Source organism: Harpia harpyja, chromosome 3 (assembly GCF_026419915.1).
Source record: "Harpia harpyja isolate bHarHar1 chromosome 3, bHarHar1 primary haplotype, whole genome shotgun sequence".
In the NCBI taxonomy this organism is placed as follows: Eukaryota; Metazoa; Chordata; class Aves; order Accipitriformes; family Accipitridae; genus Harpia; species Harpia harpyja.
Genome location: NC_068942.1, coordinates 30,207,058 through 30,226,397, shown reverse-complemented (window position 1 = coordinate 30,226,397; position 19,340 = coordinate 30,207,058). Strand labels below are relative to the sequence as shown.

Sequence of the window (19,340 nt, the reverse complement as noted above, 5' to 3'; positions counted from 1 at the left end):
TGATAAAGGGATTCAGGTCTCAGAAAGATAACTAAAGCTATCTGAACAAATACAGGCTGATACAAACTAACAAACTCCCTGAACTCCGTTGCTTTCATTAATTAGATCTCCAGGAACTATAATGAGAAGGCAAACATCTAGCTCACGTGCAGAACTTCTACATGTAGACATACACTTAGTCTCTGCAACTGAAGCTAATACTTCCTCTAGGTCGATTCTTACTATAACCTTAACTGGAAGCTTCAAAAGTAACCTGTAAGTTTGATTTAGATTTTCTAGGCATCACGGCAGAGGGCAGAAAATGCAAAGAGATGTGGTTACTCCTCCAAACACTTCTCTATTCCTTCTTTTTGAAAATTCAGCATTCCTATACTTGAATATTTAAAAGGAAATGAAACTACAAACTTCTACATGATTTGTATATGCCTTACCTGTGAAATTACGAGGACACAAACACTGAAACAAAGGCTGCTCTCTCAGGTGGCTCATATCGATGCAAGTTGCTCCATCAGAACAACTATTTGGGTAAATTAAACATGCATTTTCAGCAAATTGGCAAAATTCTCCTGTCCATCCAGGGGCACAGAGGCACTAGATAAAACAAACACACAAACAAACAAAAAACAACCACAGAGGAAACACAAAATGAAAATGTAACGTGAAAGTTTGTAGAAATTTCTTTGGGTCTTGTATTTTACTACTGAGCAAAAGTGCGGCAGAATGCAGAGTGCTACAGCCAGCTGAGACTGTTCTTCATGCCTCTATTTGCAGATGATAAAACAGTTGAAAGAGGCAGAACTCATCTACCATGTCTGTTGAAAAAGTGTGGGACACATGAGTAGGAGGAAATGGCAAGATAATTGCTGGCTGTAAGGGATGGAGCTGCCCGCAGGAACAGAAGAACCGAGTGTGCAAAAAGGATTTCAAAGGCCTGGAGGTGAGGGAGAAACCAGGCAGTGATACTAACACAGCCTGCAAGACGAACACAGTAGCCAGCTAGTAATGAGAAAACATAATATGGGGCTTCTGTTATACATTCTGACCCTATTGTTAACTAAAATAACTAGAAATAATTTCTTCAGAGGAAAGGGGAAGATTTGAAGCTGTCTAGTGAAGTTTTTGAGTACAAGGCTAGAGCTGGTCCTCTAAGAAAAATACATTTCTAGAGTAATGGAGATATCTTTGGTAGTCTTCACACATGACATGTCTTTTGTTTTAGGACAATGACAATACAATCATGACTCATTGGACAAAGAGTTTCATTTACAAAAAAATGGAACTAAACCATAGGAACACACAGGTAGCATTATTATTCCATTATTATGGTAGAATTATTATTAAGCATTATTGTGACAGAAGAATGTTAGCGGAGTCTTTTTACTTCAATATCCTTCAAGGACCTCAGTGCACCATTAAAAAAAATGGAAGACACTGGTTATAACCATAAACAAAAAAGTAAATGACACTGAAAATATTCTATTGGAATACAAGCTTATATTAACTTCTGCAAAGAGTCCTATGAAACCTATAAATTACAAGTGCCCTGATCAGAATATAATTAATAGTACCTTGCCTTGAATCCAGTTATAAGGGGAATAGAACAGTATAGCCACAGTAGCATAAAAGTATTTTAGAACACTGTGAGGATGTAGCCAGGCACAATGTATAAGCATTTTACATGAGTATGTGGACAATGTGACCATCAAAGGGACAGAGATGGGTGTAGTTGCACCTCATACAAGTAACAAAAAGTTTCCAAAGGACAAGATTACCTTGACCTTGGGAACTAAGGACCACCAAGGACCATAGCCATCAGCACTAACTATATGGCATCAACTCCATAGTATTGTACAATCACAGATATTTTACAATGTAAGTGTTACAGAATAACAGTATGTAGGTGTAGTGAGAATGATTAACAACGTGTAAAAATTGTTAGCATGAAGTATGCTGTTTACAAATTAATTCAGTAAAGTTTTGTTTTAAAGTTTAAAACTGGCCTGACCTATCAGTCTTCTAAACATTTCCATTACAGTGGTCTCTGATTCCCTAACTAATATACATGTTTTGTAAAAATGAACAGTATTCAGGTGGCCAAGCCAAGCCTTTAAGAGAACTACAGTGATGGGAATTCCATACTGCGAATCTCTGAGTTGAACTAATGAAACAGCAGATAGCTGAAGTGGGCTGTCATCCCCTGAGTGACCCAGATATGAGGAGCATGATATGCAACAGAATTAGTGTGACTTACCTTCCCAGGGCCTGGAAGAACATAATGTTCTCCACCAGCTGTATATTCCTTAGTCCCTATTTTCCAGATTCCTATCCCTGCATCTCTCTGTTGTGACAATACCCATACACAGCTCTGCCATTTCCAGATTTCATTCCCCTTAATCTCCAGAAACATCTGCCGCTCCCTATGTACTGTCCTTGTCCCTGATGTTATGTTTGGTTACATTTGACACTACTACAAAAACGTAAAAACAAGGTGATATGTTTGAGGTACTCTATCTACGGGTACGTCTACCTTTCATTCAGTATACAAAGCTTCCCCCAAACAAACCTATAAAAATATGATTTTTTTCTGTATGTCAATATAGTTTACATCCATAGAATCCTAGGATAATTTAGGGTGAAACGGACCTTTGGAGGTCGTACAGTCCTACTCCTTGCTCAGAGCAAGTCAACTTTACAATCCAAGCTGGTTGCTCAGGGTCTTGTCTAGTTGAGCCCTTTGGACATATATAAATACCCTCTTTGCCTAAGTAATTCCTAGTTTGGCATTCCTCTGTCATTGATAGTACTTCTTTCCTCTAAATTTTGTCACTCAGCATAGGGACTTGGGAAACTTGAAAGCCGATATTGCAAGTAAAAACCAGAGCAAAGGCACTGAATGTCAGCCACCTCATTCAGCAGTGGGCTTACATTATCCTTGGTCTCATTTTTTTTCTGCTGCTGTACCTCTAAAAATGGGATTTATAGGATAGCTTCTCTTTTATGATTGCTTTTCATAGGTAAAGTATTTATTTGGAATTTCTCATTGACTAGACTCAACCTTTTATCTCCTCAGTCACTAAACATTACTATTTACTGGTTAAAACTCTTTAACTAGTATTTTCTTTCTTCAAATATCTTATTAAGTACATTCTGCAAGAAAGAGCTTCTTCAAATAAGTTCACTGAAGTTTAACCCTCTTCCTAGTGGATACATGTTCACTTAAAAAATCTGTTCTCAGAGATGGAATTGTTGTGAAAACTACATTTACTTTTCATCTAGCAAAGTGGCTTTTCTGCACCTGGGGTGAAACGTATTACTGGCAAGACAGCATTCAGGAATTAAATCACTATTTCCAGATTATACCTGAATTGTTTTGAGGATAATTAAAGGACAAGTCTTAGGGAAGCTTAAGCCAGCACTTTCCACCAACATGAAGTAATTTTTTTAAGCTGAATTGAGATCACCCCAACAGCATCCTGATAGTTTTGTTGAAAAGTGGTACAATAACCTTTTTTTTTTTGCCTTATCAGTTTTCAATTGCCTCGTAAGATGACTTTCAAAATAAAGATGTTCATGTGTATAGACTGCTCTGCTACTTTTGAAGTACATGGAGAAAACCCCAACTCAACCCAAAATTTAGAGATTGAACGGGGTATGAATGCTTGCAGTTTTTGTTTTGTCTTACATGTTCTCTTATGTTGTTTTTTCCTACCCTCAGATTTTCTTCCTTCCCCCCCCTCCCCCATTCCACAAATACAGACAGTGATGTGCATCTCCTTACTGTTGTTTATTTTCTCAACTTTTTCTATAGGTATTCTCAACATTAGAAACTTGAGTGACTGGTTTATGACAAAAGATTTAAAGAAATTAGTACATGCTGTTTGGCCAAGTGACAAAAAAGGAAGAGTATTTTTATTTTTCTATGTTGATGCAGCTAGAAAAGTTGTTAAAATAAAGAAAAAACCATCCTTAGATTAATACCAGAAAAAAATTTCTGCTTACAATTTTCCTATATGTAAAATGCGTTCCTAAGAGAAGCTGTAGAAGCCACTCAAAGTGGGAAGTTAATAACTGCAAGGAACATATGGAAATTTAGTTCATAGTTAACAAACATGCTGCTACTTAGTGAACTCGATTGAGGAACTTATTTGGGGAGATCTTTTTCATCACTTCTTCCAATTGGAATACATGTCTTTTTATGAAAGGGAAAGTTACAATATTTTTGCTTCAAACTGTGTACAAAAATGAAAATGAAAATGAGGATAATTCTATAGCTGTCAATAAATTCTGCCATGCCTGTAACAGCTAAGGTCTTAAAACTTTACAACATTGATTCATTAGCCTACAAAACACCAGGGGACGTGAGTGAATTTTTTAGCTTAAAAAGAGAAAATGAGTTGTTCCTAACTTACTATATCTGTCATTACATGGGGTGAACCTCTTTTTTTTTTTTAAGAATTAAATTATTATCTTGCAAAATATACTGGAAAAAAAAGAAAAAAGGTACAATTATTTACTGATTTTTTTTTTGTCTGCTTTCAAATTTATGTAACATACTACTGTAACATGTGCTGTTTTAAACTTTTGGAGCTGTATCGTAGTGGTAATACATTGCTTCGTCACATGGATATCCCGCCTAACAAATTCCACACCGTTAGAGGTTTGGAAACTCCAATGGCAGAAATTCCATTTGCATAGCTCTTAAGTGATGCTGGCATGTGATTTCTTCTCTCAATTCACATAGTGCAAGCATTCAGTGAAAATGCTGTGGTTAGGCTTCTCTTTTAACAACATTATCTCGGTTAGAGTATATTGGAGCTAGCAAAGTAGGTAAGCGGAGGTATTCAGTTCCCCACATCCTGCTTATATTATATGAGTCATTAGCACACTGTTGGTTCTTGATGGCTGCTGAAGTGGCTGACCTCTGTAACTCATTTAGTCCCAGGTCTGAGTTGCTAAGAGACCTTACTGTGGCCTTTCAGTACTTAAAGGGGGCTTACAAGAAAGATGGGGACAAACTTTTTAGTAGGGCCTGTAGTGATAGGACAAGAGGTAATGGTTTGAAACTGAAAGAGGGTACAGTTAGACTAGATATAAGGAAGACATTTTTTTACAATGAGGGTGGTGAAACACTGGCCCAGGTTGCCCAGAGAGGTGGTGGATGCCCCATCCCTGGAAACATTCCAGGTCAGGTTGGACGGGGCTCTGAGCAACCTGATAGAGTTGAAGATGTCCCTGCTCATGGCAGGGGGTTGAGACTAGATGACCTTTAAAGGTCCCTTCCAACCCAAACCATTCTATGATTTTATCATCTCTAATATGATATGCTCATTCATTTGAATCCCTGATTTCAGGTAAAACTTACAGGTCTGTGCTGAAAAATGGCATAGCTTGTATTAATTAATTAATTTTAATAAAGGTGATATTCTTTCATTTCTCAGGTGGACATACGGGAGGAAAACAGAAACTACTTTTTTTTACAGTAACAAGTATTCCTCTGGCTTCTGATGAAGTAGAATTCTATCTGTGCCCATAGAATCATAGAATCATAGAATCATTTCGGTTGGAAAAGACCTTCAAGATCATCAAGTCCAACCATTAACCATGCCCCCTAAACCATGCCCTAGAGTACCCTGTCCACTCGCTTTCTGAATACCTCCAGGGATGGTGATCTCATATAGGGAGGGGGAAGATGAACTTTACTTCTGTGTAGTTTAGAGCAGGTGCCACCTCCCTTTTCATCAGATTTTATAAAATAATGACATTTTCTTAATATTTAATTATAACCTAAAAAGGGAAATTAACAATGTGCATTTTTTGAATGTTTGGTAGTAGATGAAAAGTCAGATATTGAAGGATGAAAAATAATCAGCAAGAAGCTGTAGCATGTACTAGAAACTTACTGTGTAGTATTGGAAACAGCTGCTGAAGGCACCACAGAATTTATACAGCACACGGAGAATGTGTGTCTGATCTTACTGGCATTAATAAACAGGTTAAAGAATTTTAGTATAAGTTATATGTACTTCAGAAATACACAGTGCTGAGTTGGCTGGCTGAACTTTTATGGAATCTTTCTATAGCCATCCTCCTTATCTCAAGGGGCCAGCTCCTTATTAGATAGGGAAGTCAGAAAAGAAGAGATTTGGGGAAATTCTGTATCTTTGAAAAGTGGTTTGAACTTGAGCACAGGCTTGATTTTAAATGATTTTGTTAAAAAATAATTCAAACTCAGCTAGCTTGCTGTGCTGGTTTTGGCTGGGGTAGAGTTAATTTTCTCCACAGTAGCTGGTATGGGGCTGTGGTTTGGATTTGTGCTGGAAACAGTGCTGGTAACCCAGGGACGTTTTGGTTCCTGCTGAGCAGGGCTTGCCCAGAGCCAAGGGCTGTTCTGCTTCTCCCCCCACCCCACCAGCAAGGAGGCTGGGGGGGCACAAGGAGTCGGGAGGGGACACAGCTGGGACAGCTGACCCCGACTGACCCCCGGGACATCCCACACCAGAGGACGTCATGCTCGGCGTGTAAAGCTGGGGGAAGAAGAAGGCAGGGGGGACGTTGGGAGTGATGGCGTTTGTCTTCCCAAGGGACCGCTCGGCGTGCTGGAGCCCTGCTGTCCTGGAGATGGCTGAACACCCGCCTGCCCGTGGGAGGTGGGGAATGGATTCCTGGGTTTGCTCTGCTTGTGTGGACAGCTTTTCCTTTCCCTATTAAACTGTCTTTATCTCAACACACGAGTTTTCTCACTTGTACCCTTCCGATTCTCTCCCCCATCCCACCTGCGAGGAGTGAGCAGCGGCTGCGTGGGGCTGAGCTGCCGGCTGGGGTTAAACCACAACACTTGCCCAATCCTTAAACTTTTCAATGAGATGTGGGAAAAGACCTTATTTCAATGTTACACAAAGTTGTCAGTTCCACATTATTAAATGCATACTTTCCTATGCAAGGTGTAGGGCTGAGCAAACAACTTTCACACACATGGTGCACATGTGTGAAGGTGCAATAGTCTTATACAGTACTGTTTTGTTACAAAATCATAACATACGGGGACTGGCAGTGGGGGGAGCTCACCTCTTCTTCTGCTGTTAACCATCGTGATTCAGCTGCTATGAAAGGTACCTATTGTTCTATTTACAGTGAAATTTAGCCTATGCTCTTAATGAAAGTAAAGTAGTACAATAGTAAAATTCAGTCCAGATTTATCTCTTAGGTTATTGATTATTCTTAGGACTCATAGGGCCCAGGGCTTGTTTTTCTTTTACCCCAAAGCAACTAATCTTTCAGATTAGTTGAGTCATGAGAGTGTAGAAGTTGAAATTGCAAAGACCCAGCCACTACTTTCTTTTAATATTTCGCATGAACTCATATTACATAAGCTTTTGTTTCTTTCTTTGTTTGCTTTGTTTAAGTTGCTCCTAACTGTGAATAATCAAAGCTGGAGTTTTCTAGTTTTCAGTGAGTATGCCTATTATCACGATCCTTTGCTACTCTGGGATGCCAGTTTAATTCCTGTTGGCTGAAAATCAATCAATCATCAGGACATCTTATTTGGAAAATTAGTGTAATTATTTTTCAGTGTGAAAAACATTCAAAAATATTCTAACTGTTGTTTTGGTTGGTTTATGCAACCAACATAAAAGAAACATTAGATGCTGCTTTCAACTCTGCTTGTCATTTCTGTTTTGAGGATAGTTGTTGCCATGTGATTCATTGCTTCATTAAAAAATATTTTTTTTTGTATAAAGGTTTTGTGGTTTTGTGGCGGGTTTTTGTGATTCTGTTAAGATATGAAAAATGTTTGGTGATCCTGACCCACCAGTTTCTGCAATGGAACAGGAAATTCATCAAAGAAAATTCCAGATAAAAACTTTTATTTAATTTTGCACAACTGCCTAATGACTTTAGTTACAGTCAGCTGAAGTATCAAGATGAACAAGGGAAAACTGGTTGCAACCTATCATTGTGATGACTGTTTAATATTTTGATTGTGCACCTTATTCACGTGGGAGATACTAAAGGGCACTGATATCTCATAATCTGATATAACGTTGCACATTTAAGATTATCTACTAACAAAGAAAGTATAGCTGTAGAAAAAAAATCCCCAAATTAAAAGAGGCTTAACTATGAGCCTGAGCTAGTTGACACAGAAATGTACTCAATACATTTTCAATGTACATTGCTATATATTATCATTAGGAAAAGGTTCTTCACTGAGAGGATGGTTGGTCGCTGGAACAGGCTCCCCAGGGAAGTGGTCATGGCACCAAGGCTGTCAGAGGTCAAGGAGCGACTGGACAACACTCTTAGTCATATGGTTTAGTTTAAGGTTGTCCTGTGAGGAGCAGGGAGTTGGAATTGATGATCCTTATGGATCCCTTCTAAGTTAAGATATTCTAGGATTCCATGATTCTATGTGTTACTTACCAGAACTAGGTAACTGTGGGGAGTAGTTGATTAATCTGTGCATTTTGTATAAACTGCACATTTCCAGTTCTAGTATAGCTTCTGTTTAAATACCTATGAACTCCACAGTTGCCTAACATAGTTTTAGGACAGAAAAATGTAGTGAAGTTTTGACTCAAGCATTGAGAATATAAGAACTCAACAGATGAACTGGCAAGCGAAGTGGAAAAATAATATTTAGGAATCACATGAATATTTTTAAAAAGAACATTATATTATGCAATAAGAACACATTATCCAATAATAGCATTATTTCACTGAAAAGATTAAAATTGGATGTCATCTTTAAGTTGCTCTGTTTTGTTCTTTGTAGGTCACCTTATCAGTTATTTAGTGTACACTATAGTACATGGAATAATTCAGGTGGAAAGGACATCAGGAGGTCACTAGTAATATCTCCTGCTCAAAGCATGTCGACTATGAGATCAGACAAGGTTGCTCAGGACTTTATTCAGTTGAGCCTTGAAAACGTCCAAGTTTGGAGTCTGCACAACATGTCTGGGCAACCTGTTCCAGTTCTTGACAGACTGCACAGTGAAAACATTTTTCCTTACGTCCAGTAGGAACGTCTCTTGTACCAGTTTGTGTCCGTTGATATACATTGATGCAAACAGACTAAAAATCTTACCTGATGACAATAAAATTTGCCTCTGGCTGGTGAACTTCACACCAAATGAAATTAATCTCTTCTGTTCTCTTTAATGCTTGAATTGCCTAGCTGTTATGTTAGGCAATAACATACTATTTAATATAATTGTATATGGTTGAATATATAGGACCTTAGTTCATTGAAAGATTACTTAATAAATAATTTTTTAAAGAGTTGTGGTTTTTAACATTGTGGCTATTTAGTATCCAACATGTTACTTTTATGTACATCAATTCTGGCTCAATATATGCAGTGAAAAATAGAATTCTTTACTGAAAAACAAAGAAATTCTATAGTTGCTTGTTAGCATTGTCCTTTCTGCATTTCTACAACATGGAAGTGCATTACAGACACTTATCTTTGCATATGGTCCCTTTTTAATGAACATGACATTCCACCCAGGTACAGGTTTTAATCTCCCTTTATATATTTAATGTCTTTCCATATGAAACAGAAGCATCTGGGACGTAGGTTATATGGTCTTCAGTATAGTAAATATTTCATAATACAAAAATAATAAAAAATACTGCTACTATTTGTATTTGAACACTGTGTTCTTAAGGTTACTTTTCCTTTCTCCTTGAAATTTGTGAGGTATTTTTGTCTTTCCATTCCTGTTGTCTAAAACTCATATTATTTGTCTCTTTCACCATCTCAAAACCATCTAATTATTTTTCCTCTGCATACAATTCATAGAAATGGCATTGCATTTTATCAATAATAACCAATGTTTCATACTGATCATGTAGCACATCTTTCACCGTAATGCTTATCAATTTTGTGTATTCTATTTTTCAATATTTTTGCTGGCTTATGATTTTATTTACTGACAATGGGTTAAAATGACCATGTCATCTTCTCAGAAGTTTTGTTTAAAAATGAAACAAAACATTCTTTTTGGTTATTTCTGGTGTATCTTACTGTCTATTTATATTTAATTATATGCTACTCTAGTAGATCAATTAAGATACATTGTATAAAGATATGTAAAGGTATTGCATGATCAGAGCCTTAATTAAATATTTTTCATTTAAATTAACTCTTGGAAATCAGGATGTTTAGTTTATTACATGAAGATTTCTACTGTTCATTAACTTCTGTACTGCTCAGGGATACTTAACAGCACGTATGAAATGTACCTAGGGTGCTTTGATGCTGTTTATTTCAATACAATAAGAAAAGCAGAGAAAGGTTGTTTCAATAAAGTTCAAATTAAACACTGAAGAAGCACAAAACTGTATAGGACATTTCAAAATTTATGTGAACTCTGTAGAATTACTGCTACAGTGTGGAAGAAAATGGACTAATTAACTCGTGCAAAAGTAGCCCCTAATGGAAGTATCTGACTTTGAACTACTGCTGTTTGAACAGTCAGCTGGAAGGACAAATACAGGAGAGACATCAGTGGAATTAATGATGGTGGCAAAGTGGCTTCACAGAGATGAGACTATATTGCTCGGATAGTCCATGGGGAGAAAACAGTAGGAAAGACTCTAGATTTTTTTTAAAAGGAAAATGACAATCATCTATTTTATATGTCGTACATAAGTATAAAAGTTGCATCTGAGAGCAGTAGATTTTGCAGTGCCAATTTTCATTGCTTCTAGCATTGCTAGTAGAGCTGTTATAAATATTCATAACAATTTTATCACTCCAACCAACTGCTTTAATATATAGTATGCCAAATATATTAAATGTTTGTTTCCTTACGGCTTTTTTATACTCAGAAAACAAATGTTCATTGATACAGTGCAGAGGGCTTTCAAAGAGTCCTCGTGGCTTTTTTTAAAAGAACTGCATCTGTTAAACAAGGTAAGGTTTTCTCTCAGCTATGCTTCCTCTTAATTCTGGATATGTTATCTAGAACTTATTTCTCCTCTCATGCAACAAATAAAAATGGCTGCTCTAAGGATAAGTCTGAAGCCTTCCTGGGGCTATGAGACCTAAGCAGTGTGACTGATGTAGCTCAGTTCTGGCGATTATTGCTAATTCCGCATAGAGGTGCTTTACTTCTGGGTTATAAATTCAGCCAGACTTCTGGGCATAAAGTATTACCGAAGAGCGTTAGGACAGAGAGCAGCTCCTCAGGGGAGAACTGACGAAGTGGCAAAGGGGAGCGGTGGCCCCGGAGTTTCCAGAGAGGCTGTTGAGGCTGGCGTAGGGAGAACCGCGGGCCTGCGGGCCTTGGCACTGCTCCCCACTCTTTGGAAAAGCAGCAGATTGATTCCCAGCCTGGCAGCTGGCTGACGGGTCTGGTTCTGCACCCATAAGGGCAAACCTCAGCTGGTATAGGGATGAAACGTGGAGCTTTCTCTGCCTGACTGTCATTTCTGCACAAGTTCTGCCGAATGCGTACCACGTACCAGCTTTCTGACATGCGGAAAAAACACAGGAGAAAGAGAGGTTCCCTCCTCTCTCCCTCATTCCCCCAGAAGGAACGTATTGGCTTTGGTGAAGGCAGTTCTTTGTGTTAGTACACAAGCCTCTTCTGCTTTGCCAGAGAGCACGATAATCTTTGGGCGGCACGTATTTGCAGGTTTTTTAACTTAAACTACAATGGTGTGACCCATGGTGTTACTGATTGTTATTTGTACTCGCAGTTTTACTTTATCAACCATATATCCTCTGAGTTCACACTTTGTTGTTGAAATATCTCAGGTTCACCATAAAACTCCAACTATAACAGCTATGGCTTTGATATAGGGTTGTGAGGAAAAGGATCAAAAGAATGTAACATGAACAGCCACAGAGCCATCTGCAAGGGCAAGATTTTAGATACCAATCTTTTCTATGATATTAATTTTTCTATCCTGTTACAGTGGATCGTACTATTTGATATACGCTATTAAATGCATATCCATATAAGAAAGCAAAAATTGAGTGACTGGGGAACAGTTCTCTGAAAGGTATGCATGTTGGTACATGTTTTCATTAATTAGTGTTACCCAGGCATATACAAACACCTGATGTTTACAGAACACATATTCTGCAAATTAGTTAGAGAAGTTAAAACCGGTACATTTGCTTAGCTTCACTCCCCCTTAACAGCACAGTCTCCTTCCACTGCTCTGCATGAACGCTAGCCAGAAATCGGCAGCAATTCCTGCTGCTCTTTTGGAAGGCACCAGGACATCCACTGACAGTGATTCCAACATAAAATTTCACATTCAAGTGTCAGTACAGCTTCTGAAAGAAAATTTAAATATTTGCTTTGAATGGCCAACAGTAGGTGTAATTGTAAAACCCAGAATGATAATATAGATGATTGTCTCTTTCTTTAACGCTGCTCTAGCGTTTATTTGCTTGCCAACACAGCCCTGCTATTCAGGCAATAAGTATAATTTCCTTAGTCCTTGTCTCAAGTGTAGTGCAGGCGAATGGAAATGGACCTTACAATGGCACTGCTTTCACTTAATCTTTTAGCTTCAGCTTTTTGTGTCTATATAACTCAATTCCTTTGTTAGCTGTAAGCGCATAACGTTGCACGAATCAGTGATTTGTCAGGATGATGGGAGAAAGGCATATTGACAAAATAGACTTGGATACATTATGCAGACTATGTAAGTTGAAAGATAGTTGCTCGTAACATAGTAAGGAGATGTTAGGCAAAAAAAAATGCTACAAATGAGCATTTTTACACTGCAAAAAGTGGAATGCATTTTTAATCTGCATGCCCTTCCATACGAAGTGTATGGCAGAGCAGAAATTGGAAAGAGTGTGTAGCTATTCCAAACTGCCTGCTTGCAACTGCTGTAGGGCTGCGCCTTCTTCTCCCTCCAATGTACTTCTGTAGGTAATCATAACTGGCCTGTAGAGTTCTGTAAATTTTATGCAATTCAGTGGTTTCTTTCTAGAAAGTAAAGACAGATGGTATGCCAGAAACTTGACAGTCTTCATATTCTTGACTTTCCCACTCTTGTGTTTTAGAAACTGCACTTCTTTCTGGGCTTCCAAAATTCAATAATTGACAGTTCTGTTATTCTCATAATTTGCACTAAATTAGTTTATTATATTTTTTCAGTATCTTTGATTTTTTTTTTTTTTACTTTAATACTAATGACTCAGGAAAAAACAGGGGATCTTTAGCAAAAATAATTCTTTTTGCCTCGATCTAAGCCACTTGCTGTGGGTAAATAGTTAGGTACCTGATTGCACCTTGGGACCTCGAGGAAAGCTTTACCTCCCCAGGTGATGCCCTCTTTACCTGCTTTTACTGCCCAGTCTCCTTGTGCCAGAGGCTTTGCTAGAGCCATTCTAATTCACTGGGAGAAGTCTACCCAAACTACTACATGCCCCTGGGTGGTTAGCATGTGGCACCAGTATGATTAGCACGAAAGAAACAACAGCTCTTTCTTCCCTGTCAGCTGTCCTTTGGGAATTGTTCCTCTTTTCCCCGTCTTCACGTAAAGATAAGGATAACAGATACCTGTAGCCCTAAATTGTTTTAGACTCTCAGATTAAAAGCACTGAGGAAATACTATCGACTGCAGATTTGAACACTGACTTTTCATTTATAAAATCCATTTAAGAAAAATAAAAGTTTCCAAGAAAATAGAAATGTCTATTGAAATGTGTCTCTGTGGGCAGATTTAAAAAAAAAAAAATATTTTTGAGAAGCAGGTTATCATATTGTCAAAATAATGCATATGAATAGTTTTATTGAATAAACTTCTGGAAACTGCAATTGGTTCACACTTTAGTAACTGTAAAAGTATGGTTTATGTTAAACCTGCTTTAATTTATTTTTTTCCTTAAAACAGTGGCCCCTATCTTCTAATACGGAGTAGGTGGAGGTGTTTAGAATAAAGTTGCCAAATCAGGATAGTATTAATTAAAAATTTTCCTATGTGATGGATATCAAAGAAAAATAAGCTATATTATATTTTCTTCAGAAGTTTAAGAGTGATTATATAGATTTTAAAAAGTGATTCCAACTTTGCAGCTGCAAAACAGGAGAAATTCAATAGCAGGGTTCTTGCAATAATTGACAAATCAATAGTATATAATAGAATTTTACATAGCAGTATGTTTTGAAGGAGGAAGATCTGTAGTGTTCAAACACTGTATTTGTCACCTGTTAAAATGATATGTCCAAATGATATCCAGATTTCTTAAACTGAGGCAAGGCTGCAATCTTACCTTTCTGTGTTGTAAAATCTAGCTAACAAAGTAAACATCGTATCTTTGACCTTCTACAGAGCTGAAATAAAGTGGGTTTTTTTATATGTTTTGACTATTCATGGCAACTCTGGGAAATATAATCCTTTTCCCAACCTTTTAATATCAGTGGAATGAGTGTGCTGCATTGACTACTAGAAGCAATCCACAATAAGTGTTCCAGCCTTCAGCCTTCGGTGGGAAATTTGGGTTTTGGATCCCACAATAGTAGATACGCATGAAACTTAATGTCTGGCGGAGTTATTCAGGACAGGACAGATGTGACCTGGCATTGATCTGATGGAAAACTGTTAATACACTGTATTACACCATATTTTATTACCTAACAATTTTTGAAAATGCTTCTGGTATAATCAGTAGTGCATACAAGAAGCAGCTGCACAGAAATATGCACAATACTGTTAGCACTTCCTTGCTAATGCGGCTTCAAGGTTTTTTGGTACCCAGAGTTAAATATTATAAATACAATTGTTCCTTTGTTTTTCTTCTGAGGAAAACTGATACCCCATGGACTGACTTAACTTTGTGAATCTGGATGTTGTTTTGAGAATATAGTTTTTAAATGCTGTTTTTCCATAAAATGCATTGTTAATAGAGTTTTCCAGTTTCTCAACCTTGTTAAAACAATTTAGATGGTAGAACTGCCTATGATGTACCCTCCACTGACAGTCACAGAAGTATGACCACTTAAAAATGCTTCTATATACAAGTGCTCTATTTATGACTACAGGGACTGTCTTTCTGTCTTCATCAATAGTGTGGTATCAAATTTAATATCCACCTTGAGCTCAAAGTTGTCGTCTTTGTCACTGACTATCAGGAAACAGTCACTACTGTGTAATTCACATTCTTTTTCCTATGCATACGGTGTTGCATTTGCCTCTCTCAGAATACGTTTTTTTGTAAGTAGTATAGCCTATCCAGAAATCCTGATCAGAATTGCTTATTATTAACTATACTACCATTTTCTCTGGTCATCTGCACGTTTCAACAGAGTTTTGTATTTTCTACTATGTCCAAGTACTACAAATCACTAGTCCAAAACCAAATTGCCATGAGGTCCATTAAAAACACTCACAGAGGACAATAATTCCCAATTTATAATTATTTTCCTCTTTGACTCTTTACTCAGTTTTTAGTTAATTTAACATGTTTTACAGAAAAATCTAAGTAAAATTTTAAAATTAGAATAACTACTTCACAGATCTTCAAGCCTATAAGCCCAATAATGTAGTAATAATAATTTAATCCATTTTCACTTTTTCTAATAATAAAAAAAACCCTAAAATTTACCTTAGACAGAGTTCTAGGTCTTTTACAGTCATCTTGGCAGTTGGCCATAACATGAACATCTAGCTACACAAACTGTGGTATCTTCTGCTTCATCTGGAAGGGGTGGGGGACGTGTGGTATGCGTGCTACAAAAAGCAGAACATGCAACTATTTGGAAACAAAACAGCTTTCCTGTGTCAACACATCTAACTGGCTATACCCATTAAAGTGTCATCAAGATCTAGATATTTTTTTCCTTAGAACTGAACTTGGTCCATTAAATGATTTATTTTGCTTAATGAGTGAATTGCAGCAGAGAATATTTCTCCATCACTATCTGTCAAGTTATCTCATTAAATCTGCTTTGTCTGGTATGATTTGTTTTCATTAAGCTATGTTAACTGGAATTAATTATGCAACTACACATTATTTTTCTATTGATAAATCCTACCTCAATATATACTTCATGACTTTGGTTCCCAGGATGATGGGCAACAATGGAAAGAACAAAGGAAATTATTTGTTACTACTACAGCTGTCCTCTGAAATATGAGAATTGAGATATAAAAATATGAAATATGAGAATATGAAATGTAAGGAGAAGCTCCATTTCCTAAGAAGTAACAAATCCCATGTTTATCTGACACAGCATCATCAGTAAATGCTTCCTATAACTAAACATTATTATCTAGCATAAAGTTAATACACACTAGTCAGAGGGATTTCTTAATAGAGGCAGAAATAATTTTAGAAACATACAGTAAATTACTGAATATAATAATTGTTAGCAGACTAACTATTAATATTACAATTACTTATAATTAATACTAATTAGTGATCAAGGACTTGTGCCAGTAACTGTTACAGCAATACTGAAAAAATAAAACTATATTGTTTCAATTCTAAGTATTTACTACCCTTTGAAATGAAACTAGAGATTAATTTCAAAACAAAAAAAAAATTTTAAATTAAATTTCAAGATTCAACACACTGATTTTTTAAAAATTATTTTGTTCTGGATTTTTTTTTTTTTGACATGGACTGCTTAGTGCTGCTTATACAAAAGCATTGAATGCTCCAGTACTTCCAAATCTGCTTTTGTAAAGAAAAAATAATCTAACAAACAGCCATATTTCTCTCAGCTGGAATTCTCAAATTACTCATCAGTATTTGATTTTCTGATAATACTGAAAATACATATTTTCTATGGGGAAAAAATGATTTATGATCAAGAAAGTTACAACTAAGAGAAGCAAAAAAAAGGCTGGACAGAATCCATAGTTGTTTGTGTCTTGAAAGAGAAGTTAACCTATAGCTGATGTACAGCTGCTTATCTTCCAAATAAAGATGCCACACCACAGACTGTCGAGGAAAAGGGCAATGATTTTCAACTGTGGTTCAGTATAATGTATATTTTCAACAAAAATTCCAGTAATTTGTATCTGGCTCTTTAGTATTCTTCATGCTTTCCTCCCTTAGTCTGTTCAATCGTATTTGTCAATCCCAAAGGCCAGTCATACTAGCTTTCTATCAGGTACTGTACCATCCCATTCACTTCTGTAGGCATTGGTGTTTAAACAAAAAAAATCCAACCTTTGCTGTGCCAGGTAATTTAGCTCCATCTTACAGTCTAACTCAATGTCTGCTAAGAAAGTATCACATCTTATACTGGTCATGGAAGTGTATTTTTGAGGATTATTTTATGAAAACATTTACTGTTATACACCTATTTTGCTTGAGTCTAAAAGTAAATGTTAGGACACTTACTAACTACACAAAAACTTGGTACCCAATTTTTGTTTGCTTTCCTAAAACTTTGGTTTATAATTTCTTTTTGTGTTTGGTTAGTATTCACTTTGATGTCTGCATATGTCATACACATTGTACTCACTGATTAATTATATCACTTTTGCATTCTAATTGTTATACTGTAATTTTTGCTATTGTTTGATATAAGTGGACATAAGTAGCTGAAAAGAGCTAAAAGCAATGTTTCTGTTTTGAATCTAATATTTCTACTATGTAGGTAAGTTAACTGGGAGACACAAACATTTTTAAATCAGTATATCTTTTCATGAACCCCTTTATTTCAGTGCAGCAGAACTGGGCTCAGTATTTGTTTCATCTGCTATCAACAATAAGGAGAGGCAAATTCTCAGAGAGAATTCCTTGCTATCTATTTTATTCTTCTGTGGGTATATTATATATAGCATACTCAACAAAGCAAGAATTATGTTCTTCTAAGTATGGATGTTTTGGTAGTCTATTAGCATAAATCTCTAATATGCAATATTTTGTAAACAACCTCAGATTTTGTGTTAAAGTACTTTTATATACTATTGCTCTAGTTAATATATATTTACAGGTAGAATTAATAAATGTTCTTAAAACACAAATTTTAAAACAATTTTCATCAGAATTAAGAATTTGGCAGATACAACATGCATATTTCTTTCAGTAATACAGTATTCATTAATTTCTGAAATTATCATTTACATGTATTTTCTTCACTAAGTTATCATGCTCTTAAAATTCTTGTTACAGATCTCTTATAGATCTGATTACATATCTGTGGAAGTGCAAGTATTTGAATAAGTAACAGGTCAACCTAAACAGCTGCTCCTGGCAATTAAGATCAGGGACCAAGGGCAAGGACAAGATGCAGTAATTAATTTCAGTAATACAGTCAACAGTGCTATGAATTTAATTCTTAATGACACTTGAAAAGTCCACAACAGTATTTGACTTAGAATGTGCACACAGAAAAAGGTGGAAAAATATGGGCTGGCCACTTTGAACAAAGGACTGGAATCTTTTTTTCTCTTTGTTCCCATTCGTAAATAGGAGAAATAATCCTTGGTCACCTGTATATAGCAGTTTTCAGATCAGGTAGGACTCAAGGAACATGAGCAAACACAAGGAGTCGGGTGGAAAGCCTTGGGGAGAAAGTTATCAACACCTCCTTAGCGTTTGTGACTACAAGAAAGGTGATGATATTTAGACTGAAGGAATAATTACACGCAAGGAATATTCAGAGGAACTGTCAGGACCCTGAATGCATCAACAGGCTCTAATTGGCCTGAGCAGCCTATAATCATCTTTCTCTGCACTCTTCCTTGGTGACCTCTTCCCCCTCTCCCACGGGTTTAACTGCCTGTGTTCAGGGTGAGCTCTGACGCGGCCCAGCACTGTCCCTTTGGAACACCCTACTGTGAAATAGGACTCGCCTCTGAGATGCCCACGCTTCCAGTCATTTCCTCGTGAGCTGCATTTAAGCTCAGGCCTTTGCACTAGATCCTTCCCAGAGCCATTTTGTCACTACGCCTGTACCCAGCTTTGTATCTTGCTGGTTCTAATCTGTTGACTTGACTACCCAGCTTGACCGCACGACTGCTTCATCACTATGGACTTGTCTGGTGGTGACTGGACCTTTGGCTGACTCTGTGGATCGGCTCTGTTCTTGGGGGTATTGAGGGATTGTGCCCTTTGGTAGTGAGGACACCGTCCCTGCCAGCCTCGCTGTCACCCTCCATTCCCGCTCTCCTTCCCTTACAGCGTAGACTCCTCTTCCTACTCCCTGAAGGAAGGAGTAAGAGTAATTCTAACACGTTTTGTCTGAACACCCAAACAGGTAAAGTGGACTGGGACTAGATAAATGGCTCTAGGTGGCCCTGCTTGTGCAGAGTGGTGGACAAGATGACCTCCAGAGGTCCTTTCCAACCTCAACCATTCTGTGATTCTGTGATCATCTCCTGTTATTTGCAGAATGAGTGGTTGCTCA

General features: G+C 37.1%; 1 protein-coding gene across 1 annotated transcript in view; it reads right to left on the bottom strand.

Annotated features, from left to right (window-relative positions):
- The window catches only part of EYS (eyes shut homolog), a 1,008,942-nt gene that overhangs the window by 805,483 nt on the left and 184,119 nt on the right, over window positions 1–19,340 (bottom strand). Inside the window, exon 7 of the mRNA XM_052781811.1 lies at window positions 432–591. Coding sequence (XP_052637771.1) covers window positions 432–591 — 160 coding nt within the window. The remainder of the gene's footprint in view (window positions 1–431; window positions 592–19,340) is intronic.